At 37.0% G+C, this 19,929-nt stretch overlaps 1 protein-coding gene across 4 annotated transcripts in view; it reads left to right on the forward strand.

Moving 5' to 3' along the window:
• The window catches only part of plxna1a (plexin A1a), a 201,377-nt gene that overhangs the window by 91,947 nt on the left and 89,501 nt on the right, over positions 1 to 19,929 (forward strand). For all 4 annotated transcript variants that reach the window (XM_026200139.1, XM_026200138.1, XM_026200137.1 and 1 more), the window contains one exon: positions 8,200 to 8,331. In XM_026200139.1, the coding sequence (XP_026055924.1) occupies positions 8,200 to 8,331 (132 nt within the window). The remainder of the gene's footprint in view (positions 1 to 8,199; positions 8,332 to 19,929) is intronic.

The raw sequence follows: 19,929 nt of genomic DNA on the forward strand, positions 1-19,929 counted from the left end.
GAGGACCTGAAGGGGGTTGGGGTGTCTGAGAGGGAAAGATAGAGCACGGGAGAGAGCGGATGGCGGAAAGACGACAAGTAGGAAAATAGAAATGAAATTCCTCACAATGCTCCGAGGAGCCTTCAAACCCGGGGCCAAATCAGATATTGCAAGGGAAGTGGAACGAGCTCGAATGAGCTTGAGCTGCTATCTGTTGCACAAACTGTCATAATGAAACGTTTACGGCTGGGGTTAGAAAATAGGAGCTTTGAGGCCACCGTCTAGAGACCACTATGATTAGCCTGTTCTCCCATCGCCCCGCTTTCTGAGACTGCCTAGTTCCCAATGCCCACGAGGTGCACTTGTTTTCCCCGTAAAACCCATCTGGGCCGATGAGTATATTTTGTCTGTGCCGCATAACAGAGTTGTCCCTCGGTGAAGACTATGAGTCTCTCTATGGCTTTCAGGGTTTTGACCTGCTTCCTCCAGTACACAAGTTGTTTTTGCATCTCCAGGATGAGGATTAGCATAGCGGGACAGTTGGGCTGTGTTTAATTAGCATGTCTAAGTCCTGCTCGGTTGAAACATCTGGTGGGTAAAAATGGTTTAGTTAGAACACAAGGTATGAGAATACAGAACTAAAGGCCAATGGACAGAAGATTTTGAGCTAATGATTAGCATGCATCTATCCTTTCCAATTGTTCTATTTAAAGCTAATGCTATTTTGTCAAAAAATAAATAAAAAAATAAGTACCACAGTCAGTTTTTTTAACTGCTACAAGTGAATTTAGTCATCATAACATTAATAACCAATATACAATTTTAAATTACCATGTGCAATTAAGCATCACCAAATACAGTATATATATCCAATATCAAACGATAATTGTATGGTGCCAATATATTGTGCATCCCAAGGCCAAATAAGCCAATTATAACCTATAAAATCATTTGTACACCATTAGCACATATATCTCTCTCCATTTCGAATCTTACCTATAGCTGAAAGATCTATTTTTCATCTTGTTATCTGCAGTGCTGAATCTGTTCGCCGCTGCCATCGTTGCGTAAGCCTGTCCCAGGGGGGCTCCTCGAGTCTCTTCCTCCAGGCTCTACTGGGTTCTTCTCAGGGGAACGAGCCGGGATGGACAGTGGTGGCAGCATGTCGGGCCAGTGAGGGCCCAGCGGGGGCCTTCCGTCTCATTAATTAGCCAGTGATTGTGCTCAATCAGATGCCGATCTTTACTTCAAGGGCTGCATATCAAAGGCAGGAATCTGGCGGCTGGTTTATTATTCACAGGGAGACCTAGTTATGTCAAGAGCATGCGAGTGGAGCTTGTAGCAGCGGCGGGGGTGAGTGGCAGAGGAGATGCTGTACCCATGGAGAGCCTGAAAGATTAAAAAGGGTGGAGGCTGAGACATGCCTGCTGCTCTCCGGGAACCGAGCATCGACTCCCCTTCCTCCTTTATTATTTCCCCCCTTCTCTCACTCACTCCGTCTTTCCCCCTTATCATTTAGTCACCACGATGCCATACACGACAACACAAAGACTGAACAGATGCGACATTGATCTTCAGCGTCTCCAGCTGGATTATACCCCTGGTTTATTCAAGCCGTTCAAGCATGCAAAGACCAACCCTGCTCCTGTTTCCTTGTCTTATTAATGATGAAACTCACCGGGGAGTGTCCATTGGGTCCCGGGAGCCGCGCAGTGGCGTGCTATCATCATGCCCACTGGGACTGTCTGTCCACAGCTGCTTTTTGGCCGGCATCCTATAGCGAGAGCTACAGCATGGCAGAGAAAGAAGATTAATTTCACAGAGTAATCTGTCACACTGATCAAGTCCAATGAGTTTGTGTGTACCAGGTTCTGTTCTTGCTGGCAAGATGCAGACTGTGAAGTCAGCAGGTGCCATGGGAAATCTTGGATGCCCTCCAGAAAAGGGTCAAAGAGGCTGGAGATGCTCGCACTAAGCGACTCTTCCTGCAAAACCATGATTCTCAAGGCATTTGGAAATTACAGCAATATTGTACATGATGAAGCAGGGTTGTGCAAAATTCAATATTGTATAATTGGCTTACTTTTCATGAGTGGGATTTTAAGGTTTTATATATATATATATATATATATATATATATATATATATATATATATATATATATATATATATATATACCGTAATTCCTCAAGTAAAAACTGGTAGTCAAAAAAACGTTGGGCCTTTTATAGTGGCCGGGGGGTATGGTCAACACAGGCAAATAAAATTTAAGAAAGTTTTAAGTTTTAAAGTTTAAGAAAAGTCAAGAACCGGTTGCTTTGGTTTTTGGATCACCAGTACACTGAACTGAGAAGCGTTTCTGTCGGACGCATCCAATTTGAGACCTGATGAGCTGATGATGCTGCACATGCGTGATTCAGCATGAAGCAGACTGACACACAGGGCGTCTGAACCAAACTGATTCTTTTGGTGATGGATTCTGAAATGATTCTGTGCTAATGTTATGATCTCTGTCCACTGGAACGCTATCGCTTTTAATTTAAAACAGGTTATTTAAAACAATTTCTTATCAAACAGATGGAATTAGAAATAAAGGCCTGCCTCTAATAAAAGCCTCTAATATTAACTATTAACTATGACTTTCCTCAAACTACTGATTTGCTGCTTATTAATTGTTAATAAGCTAGCTGTTAAGTTTGATGAACTGTAGAGGGCTGATAACTGAACCTTGAGGAACACCCTGTGTCAGTGGAACAGTGGAGGATTTATACTCTTGTAAAAAAACTTTCTGTTGTTGGCATAAGAAACGGGCCATAAAAGAGCTGAAACAGTGATACCAATATCAGAAAGATGTGGGATAAGTAAAACATGGCAAACTGTGTCAAATGCAGAACTGAGATGGATAAGAATCAAGATGTTCATTGACCCAGAATCCATAGACAGAAGAATGTCATTAACCACACAAAGAAGAGCAGTTTCAGTGCTATGAGTTGGGTGAAATCCCGACTGAAAAAGGTTAAAAAGATCATTACCTTCTAAATATGATCGCAGTTGTGAATGAGCGGAGACTCACTGTAACAGATGTTGAGTAGATGGATAGGAATTGAGAGGGCTCACAGCCGATCAGTGTGAAAGGATCACAAAAAATGCCAGATTACTCATTCAAAACCTTTTGAGTGAAGAGAGAAGTCCAGAAAATAATCCAGATTATTTTCCCAGCTCCATTTGGGCAGAAACACCAAAAACATAGTGATAAACAAACATTGAATAGATATCAGTGTGAAGCAGCAGCACAAGAGCTCCAAATGTTCTCATGTGGCGGAATAGTGAGAATTAATCCAAAAAGTATTTATTAATATGAATCATAAATAATAATCAATATTTAAATTTTGCTTGCATTGAACTGCAATTCTATATCCTGTGTACCTTAATTCAAATTTAGTATTTAACTGGATCTTAAAATGCATTTTCAATTCAGTTCTGAATGGTGCACTATATAGAGGGTAATATAGACATAAGGCACACCCAATTTAATCTATAAACTAGGTAAGGACTCTTACAAAATGCATCCAAATGTGTTAGGAAATTGTATTTTTGTCATATGCTTTTTAAAAAGAGCTTTAATGATTTTTAATTTGTAATATTATAGCTTCATTTCCTCTGAACATCCAGATGAGGATGATGTGCAAACTCTGAGGTCAAACTCCAGCAGCAGCAAAAAAGTGTCCATGGAATAGCCATCATGCTTTCAATCCTGTAATTCCACTCAGCATCCTTTATTGATCATACTCCAGCGTGTTGATGTCAAGACACGAAACGTCCGAGAGCGACCTCGTGGTCCGCACATTATCCGTGGCTGAGAGGGCACTAATGAAATTGGATTCAGGCTCATCTGGAAAGTGCCCTCCTGTTTGATTTAATTAGCCAAATGTCTCTGCTCCCCATCCAAGCCAGAGTAAAATGATTTTCAACAACGGCGAGTTGATGGGTCGCCGCAGTCTCCGGCAGAGAAACGCCTGGGTTTCGTGACAAAACTCCTGTCAATCATTCACTCCACCAAAGCTCTCATAGTATTTCAGGGTACACCGAAATTTCGGGCTGCCTGTGAGGGACAACTTTCTTTTTCTTTCCTTTTTCCTTCCTTTTTCCCATGTGAAGGCTTACATAAGAGACAGCCACTAGTTCTTTAATGTCTAGGACAGTTTATCGTTTTACCGACAGTTGACCTCATCAATGTCTTAGGGTCACATACAAATTCAGACATGCTTTAGCGGAGACATTGACGAGATTGAAAAGGCCAGACCTGTTTCAATTTTCTCTAAAGCTGTCAGGAGTGACCCTTCAGTGAACCCTGGTCCACCTTAATTATTGTTCATCCATAGACCAGCATTAAGGAAGTCTGCAGGGCTCTGTTTCTTAATTTATAGGTTCCTATTTTAGATTATTACCCTATGCGCTCATTATGTGCAGTCTGCTACAGGAAGCTAGACACAGTTGCTTCTGTCCTGATATGATTCTGTCATGACTTACTATAATGGGACCATAAACATAAGAAGATAATGTAAGTAGCAATCATGTAACATATTTATCTAATAAGACAGTGTGAATTCGATATTTGTTTTGGTATGAATGATTAGAGTACAGCACATAGAGAAGTCATACCCAAGGACATTTGGCTGTTTTTGGTTTAAAGGTGAAGCGTCATTTATTGGTTCACTACAAAATTCTGGACTATATGTTGCCCTCTGTGGTTGAAACATGACACTGCAAGTTACGCGTTATTTATTTTTTCCAAATTTATTCAGTTGTACTTTGGCATTGTTTTTCTACATATCAGTACTATTGCTGTTATTTGTATGTTTATATATATATAGTGATTGCTTCTTATGAAAATATTATATTCAATATTATATTAAAACAAGCAAATAAATAAATCTACATATATAGTTCTGATGGTTTGATATATTTAATATTGCATTAGAATTTAAATTTAAATCGTTTATTTTACATATGTTAATATTAAATAACTATATATATGCGAGCCCTGGCCGCATGCTCAACGTCTTCAAACAACACGAGCGCTGTCTTGCTCTCTCTCCCTCACACATAATAATCAATTGACACAATGGTGTCAATGTTTAAATCATTTAAAATGAGAATGTAAGTGTGCTCACCCCACTTTTGTTTGTAAGAAAAAATTTGATTAGATTTCATATCGCGATACATATCGCAGAAAAATAAAATATCCCAATGTAATTTTGTCCCAAAATTGTGCAGCCCTAATATATATAAATTAAATTGTTATTTAAAAAAATTAATAAAATATAAATAAAACTATATGATCTATATAAACTATAAATAAATCATGGTCTAAGAAAAAAATGAAAATATCTAATATACCGTGAAATATTTGTAAATAAAAATATAAAATTTATTAATTAAAAATTTTAATCTAAATAAAAATAAATATTTTACATCAAATTTCATGAATATTAATTAATAATAATAGTATTTAGCACTGTATACACTTCTTTAAACAAAAGTGCACTGAAAAAAAAGAATAACAGAACATTTTTACTCAAAAGTTATTAAATAATTACAAAGAATTGGAAGTTATGCATTGAATTAAGTAAAGATACTTAAATTGTATTTCAGTGTATTACACAGTGGGTCCTGTTACCCAGGAAGTGATTGAACGTTGTATCTAAAGCAGAGACGGTAGCAGTAACCCTCCAGACTATGGTGTATTGGGATTCACCTGCAGTCAGTGGGGAGAATTGGATTTGTTTTTGTTTTTTCACCCTCCAACTTCCATCTCTCCTGACACCTTTATTGAGGCAACGTGAGATAGAGAGTTCTCCAGCTCTTGCTGCTTCTTCCTGTTAAGCGATTGATGGGCCATCTGCCAAGAATCTGCATATTTGAAGAGTCATTGCACAATTACGTCAATCTGCACGACTCTGAAAAAGGGTGGAGAAATGCAGATGGCAACTCTTGCTCACCCTTGAAGAACAATTATATATGTTTATCCCATTTAATCAGTTTCATATTGCAGAGAAACTTGCAGGGGAGTTTGTTACTTGCATTGTCCTGCTATTCAACATATTAAGCAGGTCCAAAAATGGCAATAAACCAAAGCACAGCAGTAGGCAGTATTTTTAGATTAGTATTCTTGCTCCATGAGGCTAAAACATCTCCCTCCTGTCGTGCGTTCTCCTGCATGGACACAAGGGAAGACCCTTTCTCTCTGTCTTCCAGCTCGCGTCCCACTGCAGGAACTTCAGCGTTACTTGGCAAGAGTTCCAGAAGGGTTGTCTGAGGGAGAGGATGTGCTGTCCTTGAGCTGTTATCTGCCACTACTTCATAATGAACCACGTCCCGTGGGAGTAATGCTCAATGAAGTGATGGAGGGAGAAACAGACAACAGACTCCAAGTCCCAGACTGCTTTGCTGTCTTACGCGCCTTCATCACCCACTTAGCAACAATATAAAGGGTTCTTATAATCATGGAAAACATTTAATTTAAATATTGTAAACAGCCTGAAGTTGGAAATATAAGATTGGGAATATAATAAAAAAAAAAAAAAACCTGACTCAAAGTTATCGTGTAAAAAGCCTGAAGCTGAAAATATAATTTTGAAATATAATTCTAAAAATCAAGGAGATTGTTTGTTTGTTTTATATTCATACTTATATTTTCAATTTGATTTCACTTGGTGTTCATACATACCAACAATATAGTAGTTTAAATATGATTTAAAAAATAAAATAAAAAATAGAAATGAAAAAACATCTGAATTGTATTTAAAATGATAAGAGTTGCCATGAGTAGGCTTATTCGTTATTCACTACTACTAAATTTATTTTATTCTATTATATTTCAAAATACCAAAAATATAGTAGTTTAAGATTTATTTGAATAAACAAAAAATAAATAAATAAATGGTTCATGACACTGAAATGTAAATCTCTCCCAATATATGAAAAATATAAGTAATAATAATATTAGTAGTAGTTGTAGAAATATTAATAATAATAATAATAATAATAATAATAATAATAATAATTATTATTATTATTATTAGTAGTAGTAGTAGTAGTAGTAGCAGTAGTAGTAGTAGTAGTAGTATTTTATTACTATTATTATTTAGACTGACTTATGCACTACTTAATATTCTTCACTACTTGCATTGGTTTATTAAATATTTTGTACTATTAATTATTTTAAATATTTAGCCACCAATAAATACTATAAATACTAATATACTCTTAGTTCTTATAAATAAATTAATAATGAAAAAAAAAATGAATTATGCAGATTTTACCCTCAAAATCAGTACAGAAGATTTGGAAGTCCACCAATTCTGTCCATTCCAGTAATGAGAATTTTTTCCCCTCCATATAAATGTTGTTCTATAAATATGGCAGTTTACATGAGGTCATGTCACACAACTTTAGGTTTTAGTTAAAGACAAGAAGTGCTGATGAAGTTGGCTCTATTTTCAGATGTTTGTAGGTGTAATTTTAGTTCTTGTGATCTGCCTGCAGTGTTTGACCCAAATAGGCCACACTGTCGTCTCCCAGGTGTGGGCGGCTAAAAACTTCCTGCAACTCTATGGCTCTGTGATGTGGACCTTTGTGAGGGAAACCGAACTGCTTTAGTGGCTTTTGTGTTTTTGTAAGTGGGTCGTCCGGTGCTCTAGTGTACTCAGGTGCTGCAGGCGCTCTCTTCATTAGCGATGGGGTGGTGTCAGAGGGCCCAGGTAATGCGCTCCCATGGCGCTCTGCGAAGGGGACGGTCATTAATCAGTGGGATGCGGCACCGGAGCCGAGCACATCATTAGGCCCTGAAACACCACGGGATGCCGGGGTCACACTCCCCTGACCCTGCATCAGTAAGGCCGGGGAGGGGGACTCTGGGCCAAACATAGGAAGGAAGCAGAAAAAGAGGCTGTGTGGTTATTATTGACCAAAATCCATTTGTTTAGCATTGGTCAAGGCCAGAGTTACTCCCCTTTAAGCACCAATGTGAAGCCTGCAGAGTTAAATTATGTATTATGTAGCTTAAATAGACACCAAACCAAAAACCTTTTGACAGTTTCCATTATAACCCTATTTTCCTACCTTCTAGAAGTCGGAATGCTGAACAGAAATCAGATCACAGCCAAACTGGACAATATTTGATGTGTATTAAATGTCTCTCTTCTCTGTTTGTTTCAGATCTTGGTGAATTCCATTACCCAGCCTGCACTGCTGTATGAGAACGTGGTGGTGAGCGCAGGGAACCCAATTTTGAGGGACATGCTGTTCAGCCCTGACCATCAATACATCTACACGCTCACAGATAAAGAGGTAAGACTTCAGGGAGTGTGCTGTTTGACATTGATGGTCGACGGCTTTTATTTGGCTAGAATGTTCTGAGGAGCCCGACGGACAAACAGTGTGGTTTGGACACGCACTTGACTTGAGTTCCTAAAGATGGCAAATAGAGAGGAAAGCACACTTACACAGGATGAAAGTACACTTTTTTTTTTTCAAACATTTGGTTGAAATGGCAGGAATGGAAGTATGAGATTTGAGCTTCTTCTTCATATTCATAATAGCTCTTGTTTGCCTTGATTTTTTTTTTTCATTTATGTATTTACTGTATGCTTTTATCCAAAGTGGATTATTTAATTTTTTTGTCATTTCATTGATTCTCTGGGAACTGAACCCATGACTTTGGATTTGAGATGATAGAAGTACTTACATGGGCACTTGTTGGCAGCCTTTCCTTTGCCATCTTGTCCAACTTATCCTTTTCATGTTTTATAAAAAAAAAAAAAAAAAAAAAAAAAAAATGTATTTTATTTTAGAGAAAATAAAAGCTTTTTTAGAATTAGCTTATATTTTGTCTTAAATATTTAGTCTAATTTAAATCCTTTTTTGGGCATTTTTTATTTTCTATTATCATTATTTCTACTTATAATTGAACTAAGCAAATCTTTAACCACAATTCTCATTAGAATGCAATAAGTAATAATAATAATAATAATGATAATAGTGCTGTCAAATCGATTAATCACACTCCAAAATAAAAGTTTGTTTACATAATGTGTGTGTTTGTGTGTGTACTTTGCATTTATAAATAAAAAATATATTTATTATTTATTCATATTTAATAAATATTTATGTGTGTGTGTGTGTGTATGTATGTATGTGTATATATGTATATATATATATATATATATATATATATATATATATATATATATATATATATATATATATATATATATATATGTATGTATGTATGTATGTATGTATGTAGTTATGAATGTATTTTTTCATATATATATGATTTATATTATACATAAATATAAATATAAATATATATTACATATTTTTCCTAAATATATACATGTGTGTGTAGGTATTTATATATTCATATAAAAATACAAAGTACACACCCACATTATGTAAAAAAAACTTTTATTTTGGATTTAATTATTCATGATTAATCGATTTGACAGCACTAAATAATACAATTTGTTACTTTAATGCTTAATAACAATAATACTTTTGTCAGTCTACAGTGTATATCTGGACCAGCTCCTGTCTGTCTTTTTTGTGAATAAGTAGATTTGGGTTTTTTTTGGTGAAGGAATCTATGTATCACAATCTACTATATATTTATTTTCACACTAATTTCAAACAGTTAAACGTGCCTTTATTAAAAAGTTTTTTTAAACTGATGAGAAACAAACTTTTGACTGATAGTGTAGCCTTTATAATAGCTAGGCCCGACTTTTTTAATGAATGTATGAATATTGAAAATTCTGCTGTATTATTACAAAGAAAAGCTGTTCAGGATGTGTTTTATTCAGTGTGCTGTTTCTTTATTCTGCTCAGAATCACATGGTGAATTAGACCGTGTGTGTGTGTGTGTGTGAGCATGTGTGAAAAAGAGAGACCCGGAACGTCTCCTGATTGTCTGCATGTGATATTCGACACTGTGTCAGACCCCTTCCCACTTTTCCACATACACACACACACACACACACACACACACACAGACACACATACAAGAAGCGGCGCCTCTGGTAATTCACCACTTATCGGAGAAAATTGAGGAAGGGCTTCTCTGATCTTTTCTGATGGAAAAGAAAGCATCCAAACCCCCGTCACTCCCACCATCCCCCCTTTCACGCAGACTGAGGGCTGGAGAATTCTCTCTCTCTCTTTCTCCTTCCGTATCGCTCCTTCCTTTGTTTTCCTCTAGCATTTTTCTTTGTGCTTTCATGTTCGCCTCACTAAGGGCTGATTGGAGTGCTTCCCGTCTTCCTCTCATTAAAGGGCATTTCCTTCATCACCGTAACCCCCTTCACTCTCCGCTAGCCCACACCGCAGCACCACCTTAAATCACGATCAAATCCCAACCCGGAGCATTTATTCTGTCATTTAATGTCAGAGATTAAGAGGAAATATGTGTGACAGAATCACTGCAAACATTTGAATAATTTAACATGTTATTTTCAGATGTTCCTGCTGAGAAAAATGCATATTAAGAGAGCTTTTAGATTGGAAATAGTGAGAAATCCTCATGGAAGTTCTCATTGGTGCAATGTAGATGCCTCTTCTGCCATAGTTTGCCCCTTAACCCTTAGGTATTCATTATAAAGCAGATGAGAGATGAACGTAATCTCCCACACAGTGATTAATGTGTGAAACACACCCGAAACACTGTCTACAACACCAGTGTTGTGCATTATGAAGATAACTGAGTGCATTATAAAGCAATTCTTAATTGCGTTGATGAATCACTGAAAGCCTGTCATAGACATATTTGAATCAGTTTTCACCACAAAAATGAGAATGAAAAATAAGACATTTGACTATATTTTGTATAAATTAAATTTATTTATTTGTGATTTATTTTGTGAATTTAATTAAGCATATTTATTTATAATTATAAAAAAAATATCATTGCAGTATTCTCACTACCATATTGCAATAAAATCATGCTATTACAATACAAAAGTCCTTATTAATTGTGTGAAAATAATTATTTTAATATTTAAAAATATTTGTATATTATGGTAGTATTGGTTTGTCCTACTTTTATTATGATTTTAAAGGGAACAAAATTATGAATATAAAATAAAAATTAATAATTTAAAAATAAACTCAAACATAAGACATTTGAATGCATTACAGTCCATAAGTTAGTGTGTGTGTGTGTGTGTGTGTGTGTGTTTGAATGAAGGAGCTAGACTGACGATCTCTCCTTTGAATTTATTTATTTTAATGGTTCCCAACACAGACACACACACACACACACACACACACCTACCAACATAGACTTATAAAAACATGTTAGGTGTTCCAACACTGCAATCCATCAGCACTTGGCGATAATTGTTTTTAATGTATCCACGTCTTCAGAAAATGTTCTGTAATTGGTATAGATGGTTTCTGTATGAGTGCCTCTGATACGGGCGGTGTGTAGATTGCTTGTTGAGAGGGCGGGCTTGATAACCCTTCAACACATTAACTTAGCGCGAGGAGCGTTAGGCTAACGTTCTTTAAATGGAGCCGTGTGTATTCACTCTGCTCTCGGACTGATATTGATTTAAGTGCATCTGTAAATGGCTTTGTTGGGAAAGAAGGTTTTATGGAGGAAGAATATTTGAACTATTACACAAACGAGGGGGAGGAAGTGCTTCTCTCACAGGAAGTTGTGTACATAGCACTAGCGGTGGCCACACAGAGCGATGAACCGTCTCTCTGGAGGTTGAGAGGCATTGTAATGGAGATGAGAGCAGTGTTGCTGTGGTCAGCGTGTGGCTGAGAATGGAAAACCCGGAAGGTCAGATCATAGCCATGCATGGAAGGGAGGCAGACAGATGGGGCTTGATTTCTTTTGTTTATTTAAATTCCCAATAAATGGTCTTTGTCTTTTTATGCATAGTTTATCGGTGCATGTTAAAGACAAAAATGTTTGATTTAGGGGTTTCTCCCTTTCTGAAGGAACTTTATGCTGATGTAACCAATTTTTGGTGATGCTAGACATTTCTGTGCAGTTGCAAAGGCTTTCTGAGTGGCATTTAACATGTTTCTAACATTATTATCACTAGCTAAAACTATGAATATTATAAAAATAAAAATTTTGGTAATTGAAATTAAGCTGAAAAACTTTTTAAGATGAAAAATGTGTAAACGTAGCCTAGTAAAATTACCCAAAACTAAATCTGAAATTAAAAGTAAATTAAAACTATATAGAAATATTTTTATAGAATAATAATACAAATAACACAAATGCAAAAAACTATTAAAACTATAATTAAAGCTGAAAATACGAAAAAAATCAGCTATCCACAATATTAAGTACGCAGAAACATTTTATATCTACCCAAGTCATATCTACAATGTAAAGGCCATACTTCGATTTTATGTATACATGCACCACTCGTAAATTTTTGTACTTGGTTTTGACCTAGCCAGTTGTTCCACAAGGTGGCAGCACTGGCCCGGGCCAGTTTTTTTCACAGTAAAAGTGACTAAACAACAACAACAACAAAGTAGTGACTGCAACAACAGATGGCCACATTAAAGGTACAGGTTGTAGGACCTGCCACGAGAGGGTGCACTACCAAAACAATAACAATCGCGTGGTTTGATGACGCTAAGAAAGAGCGTGGAATGATGGGATTTGTTGTCTTCTACCCAACTGCTGACGGCCATGAATCAGACAGAAAGATAAATCATGGATTTATGGCGAGTTCAACGATTTGTGCGATTAGATAACATACAAAGTCAATGCAAAGATGCGATCAGAGTATGGTTCAGATGCGTCCTCGTGCAGGTCTAAAGACGCGATGCCCAGTGTTTGGCGTATATGCCCCGTAATACTAATCTTGTTGATCATTATAATAGCATACGTTTTCTGTAAATATACGAATCAAAACAACTCACCTGTTGAGATCGCGGCCTAATGCGATCGGCATCTCTTTCTATACTTGCTACTTCCGCATTTGTCCACGACACTGTTGTCATGTGGTTTCTACGTCAGTAAAGGCGGTAACAAAATGTAACTAATGATATTCATAGGCGACTGCACTGCCCCATGTCACTGTTTAGAATGGGAATTTCCTCATGATTTACAAGTAGTTGAAAACATTAGAGATATTGTTAGTAATCAGCTGGACAAAATATATAACTCTAGCCTAGTGGTTTTTGGATATTTTACTGCAAAAATCTTACAAATTGTACCTTTAACAAACGTAAGATGGCAGAAAAAAACAACATTTTTATCAGTCATAACTTCTGGGAGGGAAAAAAAGCAGATGCTAGACAAAGATGAAGCTTTCTAGAATGCTGTTGACCGCCTGCTTTCATGCACACTATCAAACTGTTAGACTGTTTGCATATGCTAGTGAATGTGTTAAAAAAAGTAGCTCTACTTTAGGCTTCAGTCCATGGCATTTAGTAAAAGTAGTAGCAATCTTCTCCTCAACAGTTTGCTGTCTAGTGTTTTATCCCCCTTTTAGACTGGTTTAGCTGGGCGTCAAGGCTGGGAGAGAGAACAGGTGAAAAACAGTTCTAATCAGCTCAGAAGCAGGTTTTTATCAGCAGGCTTTAGGTTTTTATTCCTAAATAATATAATAGTTTAGTTTTTGCCACAATCCATAATCACATCATTATGGATAAAATCTAGCCCCCATCATGCATTGTTTCCCACATACTGTATTTTGTCACCCGAACATTCTTTACGTTACGTAATCTACAATGTGATCTTAAAGTGCAAGTGTGTTAAAATGCATGCTGGTTGATTGTGTCCACCTGCAGGGCTTCACTGTGCAGGTTTGGACGTACAGGATAAGCTAAAAGAGTTTCACAGGCCGCTCTCTCTCTGTCTGTAGCTGCTGCACACCAAGACCCAGAGGACCGAGAGAAAGAGAGAAGTGGAAATTAATTGGTTTGAAGCAATTTGTTCTGTCTTCTTTCCTTCATCTATCTTTTTTCTTTTCTTTCTCCCCTCTCTTTTAAGTGGTCCTCCTCCTATGGAGGAAGGAGTCAATGGGAGAGGTGCCCCAGGGGTCATTTTCTTTCAAATAGCAAGTCCTCTCTCTCCCTCACGCTCCGTCTCGCTGAGATATTGCCGACTCTTTGAGAACTGACAGCGGTCGTGGGAGATAGATTGTGATTGGATCACTCTGGCTTCCTTGAAGCCATCTTTCATTAATTTTTCTCTCCCCACATTCACTTCTTTCCCTGTTTATCGTAATCCGAGGCATCTCCCCATCTCTCTTGTCAACTGCACCGGCTAACAAGCCTCCGTCGACGTCCCTCAAGCCTGAGTCACGCAGTTTTTCTCCAGGTTTTATTATGTTTGAGGAGGTGGACGGCCAACGACCAGCATTCTCTCATGAAAGACAGAGATGTTATTGTTCCCCTTTGAATCCAGCGAGCAGAAGTTTTCAAAACAATCCATAAACACAATCACAGTGTAATCCGGCCCACATTTTAATATGTTGGCTTCCGTACCTCAGGCTTACAGAGATATCACGCCGCATTAGAGAATAGACCAGGACCCTAATGTTCACTGATATTGCTGTTTCTTTCTCGTTTCTTGCTGATCTTGGGGAAGATGCTTGTATGTCGTCCACGTCCGTCTCCCCTTTTGCGTCTTATGTTTTTTTTTTCTCCATTTGTATCTGTTCATTGGACAATAGAAACGGCAGGCGGAGGCGCGTGTTGTGCCTCAAACATCAAAAACTCCATTTCGTCGGGTTGACAGAACAATTTTCCATTTCCCATATTCACACCCACTTAATTAAAAGTTGCTGATAGCCCCGGCATCTCTCTCCGCCTCTCTGGGGTCTCCGGAAAGACATAAAGCTGTCCCATACTAAGCGAGAAGAAACTTCGATTAGCGTTAGCTTGATTTAAACAGCGCTCACTGCCGTTTGGACGATAAAGTTTACAACATTTATCTGAGGCTGGGAGGAATTTCTGAGAAAAAGTCCATCAATGGATTTGTCAGTTTGGTATATTGCTCATGTAGTTTGGGAAGATATTGTTTATGCTTTTTGGGTGACTCATGAAATCTGTCAAGAATGTCACCGGCTCATATTTCACATCACATTGTAAGGAAAGAAATATGAAATTATATCTGACTTCAAGAAAATGAATTGGTTTACTTTTTTTGTTCAATGTGTGACATTGTTTTCAGAAAGAAGTGCATTCGCCCTCAAAAATCTCATCATTGTAATATAATCAAAGCATAATCTCAACTCATAAAATCTCATTTTCATTAGTATTTTGCAAAAGAATATATACTACAATATAGATGGATGGATACAACTTTTAACAGAGGCACTTGAAAATGACGTGACATACTGTCAAGTATGGTGACCCAAACTCAGAATTTGTGCTCTGCATTTAACCCATCCAAAGTGCACACACACAGCAGTGAACACACACACACACACACACCATGAACACACACCCGGAGCAGTCATGGTATTGCCGGCCCGAGACTCGAACCCACAACCTTAGGGTTAGAAGTCAAACTCTCTAACCATTAAGCCACGACTTCCCACAACTTGGCTCCATCATCAAGTATAATGCCCAGTGTGTGCCCGGTGTGGGAGCATATGTGGGTCTGAATGCATGTGTGTGTATATTTGTACATGCGTATCACTCCCTCTGTTCGAAGCCTTTGATCATAGCAACAGTGCTTGTATTGTTTCCTCACATAGCTGCACCTCGTGGCCTCTGTGTAACACCGTACAGTAAGGAAACTCTACACGGCTCTCTCGCTCTCTGAAGGTCAATGTTCTTCTGTGAGAGGAAGTATCAACTGGCTGTAATCTGATTTGTGTGGCGGACGTCTTAATATAGGCAACGTGACAAGACGGAAGGAGAAACTGCCAGCACTTCATACAGTGGTATGTGTGTGTGTTGAGGTACAGAAGTTGTCTATGTATACACTAGGCGTCACAAGTTTAGACACTTGACTGAATTGAATAAAATTTTAATCTGAAATTGTATGTATAAATGCTTGAAATGAATTGTATAGACTAAAATAAATTGTACTGACATTAAATGCTTAAAAAAGTTTAAACATTTTGGCAATATAAATACATATGTATATTTAATTTTACTATATTTAACATATATAAAACATTTAAGCCATACGAGACTATATAAATATGATAGATAATATATAAATAACAACATATTTAAAATGTAAACATGAGCCAGACGTTTTCTACTTTTATAATAAAATTATAGATTTTGTGAAAATGTAAAGCTTATTAATAAACAAAAAATTCTTGACATTAAAGCTGCAGTAGGTAACTTTTGTAAAAACATATTTTTTACATATTTGTTAAACCTGTCATTATGTCCTGACAGTAGAATATGAGACAGTTAATCTGTGAAAAAAATCAAGCTCCTCTGGCTCCTCCCAGTGCTCCTATTGCCATATGCAGAAAGTCATCCGCTCCCGGTGAGAAACAACCAATCAGAGCTGCGGTCCGTAACTTTGTTTGTGTTCAAAATGTAGAAAAATGTATATAATAAGCGAGTCCACCATGAATCCATTTTCCAAACCGTGTTCTAGATTGTCCTGAATCACTAGGGTGCACCTATAATAAGTGTTTATATTCGGACTATTTTAGATTGCTTCGGGGGTACCGCGGCGGAGTAACCCAGTACCTTTGTGATTCTTCATAGACATAAACAGAGAGAAGTAGTTCCGGCTACGATGTTCTTCCGCAAGACGCAAGCAGTTCTGTTTATTAACCGCTAGAGCGTCAAAAGTTACCTACTGCAGCTTTAAATTGAGTATTTTTCTGCTTCTTTGCAAATTGCAAGTTAAATGATACATTTAAGCCACACACACACACACACACACACACACACACACATATATATATAATTTACTTTTTTGTACATAACTTGTAAGCCTGCTTGGGGAAAAAGTCCTGCTTAAATCAGTCAAAACAGTTTTTATCACCTTTTTACACTTAAAAATATTTCAAATTATATTATAGATTATATATTAAATTAAATATTAAATATTTATTAATCAAATTATTTTCTCATTGGCCCAGGGAAGTGGTGGCTCAGTTATAAAAAATGAGTCCTGTGCCTTTTTGAACTTGTAAGACTTTTCTAAATTGTGGAAAATTGTAACATGATAAAGAATGTTTATGTGTGCTGAAATGTTGACTGGTAGTGTAAACACAACCACACTTGCTGCAATTAAAACCATATCACAGTTCACCTCACAGCTGGACAAAGCCATTTATGGCTCATAATATTCATTCTTTTCTAGTTTGTCCTCTCTACTAGCCTTTTTTCCCCATTCCATCATTTTGCAACACTCAGTTTGTTCTTTTTCCTTCTCACCATGATTTTACTGTGGAGATCGTCCAGACGTGACATAGTGACCAAGTGAGCCATTCCAGAGCCCAGATGTTTCCATGGTGATATCCATAAACCATGCACGTTGCGCACACACAGATCCTTGAATGTGTGCTGGTATTGATAAAGCAGGAGGTGTATTGAGCTCGTAGCTGGAGACTCTACCCACATGTAGCAGTGAGAGTTTGTGTTCAATAACACTCTGCACCATGAAGGCCGTTTCTTCTCGCATATTTGCCCTGCCAGAAACAAGGGAGGAATTTCGAGTTGGAATTAGCATTTGACAGACATTTATCGGAGGTAAAATAAAGAGATGAATAAGACGGGAAAATTAAGTGACTGAAATACCAAACATTAATTATGTTTTATTATTTGTTTATCGAGTTAACAAGCAGTTGCTTTATATAACCCAGGCACAAGATACAATTTAAAACTAATTATAGAGTAATTTAAGTATGGAAACAAAATTGATCTTAAACGATTAGCTGTAGATTATATCTGTGTCTAAGTCGGTGACAAATATGATGGCAGGTCTTTAGCGGCAGTGACGCACGGTTCATTCAGAGGGGGCGGAGTCTGAATGTCAGCACACTGTGCTAATTAGACAGACTGTTGATTATACTGTTGAGTTAGTGCCTTGGAAAATATTTCTGATATAACAAAACGGTTCTTTTGGTGGTCTTTTGCCACTTTATTGATGAAAACAGTAGAAAAAGAGAACTGGAAGTCGTCAGAGAGAGAAACAAATGGCCAGATTTGAACCTACATGTCCTAGTTTCCCTAATAAACATCCTGCTTTATAAATACTCGCTTATAGCAAAGCCATTGCACAGATGTCATCTATACATCAACATATAATGTTTCAAATGAAAAAATATAGCAACACAAACATTAATCCCGATCACTGAAAAGGATTGTCTTTATGATGCCATTTGTAAATCCAAAATTTTGACTATGATTTTTTTTATTATTATATTATATTATATTATTTAACTATTTATATATATTTTTTAAAGAAATTATTTTATTCAGAAAAGATGCCTTTAAGTGAAAGTAAATACATAAAATTAATAATGTCCCAAATTATTATAATTTAAAATAAATGTTATTTATCTAAAAGGGATATATTTATGATTCTAATCTTCAGTGTGAAATTTTGAGTTTTGATGTTTTATTCTCTCAAATTATATTATATTATATTATATTATATTATATTATATTATATTATGCTTAACGCTTTTTTTAAATATATATATTTTTAACCTTTATTCAGCAAGTATGTGGTAAAGTGAAAGTAAATACATTAAATGAATAATGAATTTAATTTAATTTTCTAAAAGAAAACATGCACAGTGCCCTCAATGCAATAGCTGTGCAATGTTAGTCTATTGATGGAAATGTGCTATGCTACTTATTGCATATTAAGAACACCCTCCTTCTTCAATGGTTAATGCAATAATTGTACACAAGGTTTACATGAGTAACAACATAGAAATTCACAGTCATTTTATCTGGTGCATGAAAAAAAAAAAGTAGGCAGACAATACGGTTATAGAGAAGTGAAACAAATATTTAGACCTGCCAACGAATGGTGACCTTGGCATATCATTGCATTTCAATTGATTTGTAGTCACAGGTGTGCATATTTAGACTATACTGGCTTCACACAATAACTAGCAGTTCAGATCTGGTGTTACAGGTGTGTTTCGTCAGTTATTTGGCCACAGATGTTGCATTCCAGGATGCCGTTTATCACTGAAACCGTGTTCGGCTTGACCCCATCACCCTGACTCAGATTAACCAATGACATATACCCCACAGGGCTTTCACAGGTTTGATGGCGATACATAATATATGTTTGGTGGGGGAGGAATTCTTCAAGAAATGGAACCTATATGAGCAGAGCTTTACTTCTACAGCTGAGCTTAATGTGGCTCTGGAGCAACAAGTACTGTCACCGTGTACTAAGAGACGACCTGCAAATGGTTTTGGCTGCATGCTATCTCTCTCTTTCTCTCATTCTCTTTCTTTTTTTCATCCATCCTCTCCCTCTAGGCTTTGTCTGGCTTCCTGGCCATGATCTATGGTTTCATCTGCCATTTCTTCTTTTGTGCGTGGTCAAATGGAAGATAGATGAAAAGGGAGGGCTTAGAAGGGGGGGTGTTAAAAGAAAGAAAAAGGCCTCCTAGTCTAGAAAGTTTGCTCTTTCTAAATTAGGCTGTCATTTTAGGGTGGGGGGGGCAAAAGAATGTCCTATTCATTTGCCATGTGTGTTCACGGAAAATGTGTGCTCGCTCTCTGAGGTGTGTGTTTTGGGGATGAAAAAATAAGCCATCGATCATCACAGCCACCTTTAGAGCATGACCAATTTTTTGGCCCAAATTGCACAGATGGCGCAATTACATGCGCTGGGTTTGTCCAAACCCCACACGGAATAAAGAAAACACATCATCCTCAATTACATTTGCACAAACCTCCTCAGATATTCAACGTTTCAATTCTGACAGGGCTCATGGATGGGGCTTTGAGAACTAC

The sequence above is a fragment of the Carassius auratus genome, chromosome 23, assembly GCF_003368295.1.
Source record: "Carassius auratus strain Wakin chromosome 23, ASM336829v1, whole genome shotgun sequence".
NCBI classification, from domain to species: Eukaryota; Metazoa; Chordata; class Actinopteri; order Cypriniformes; family Cyprinidae; genus Carassius; species Carassius auratus.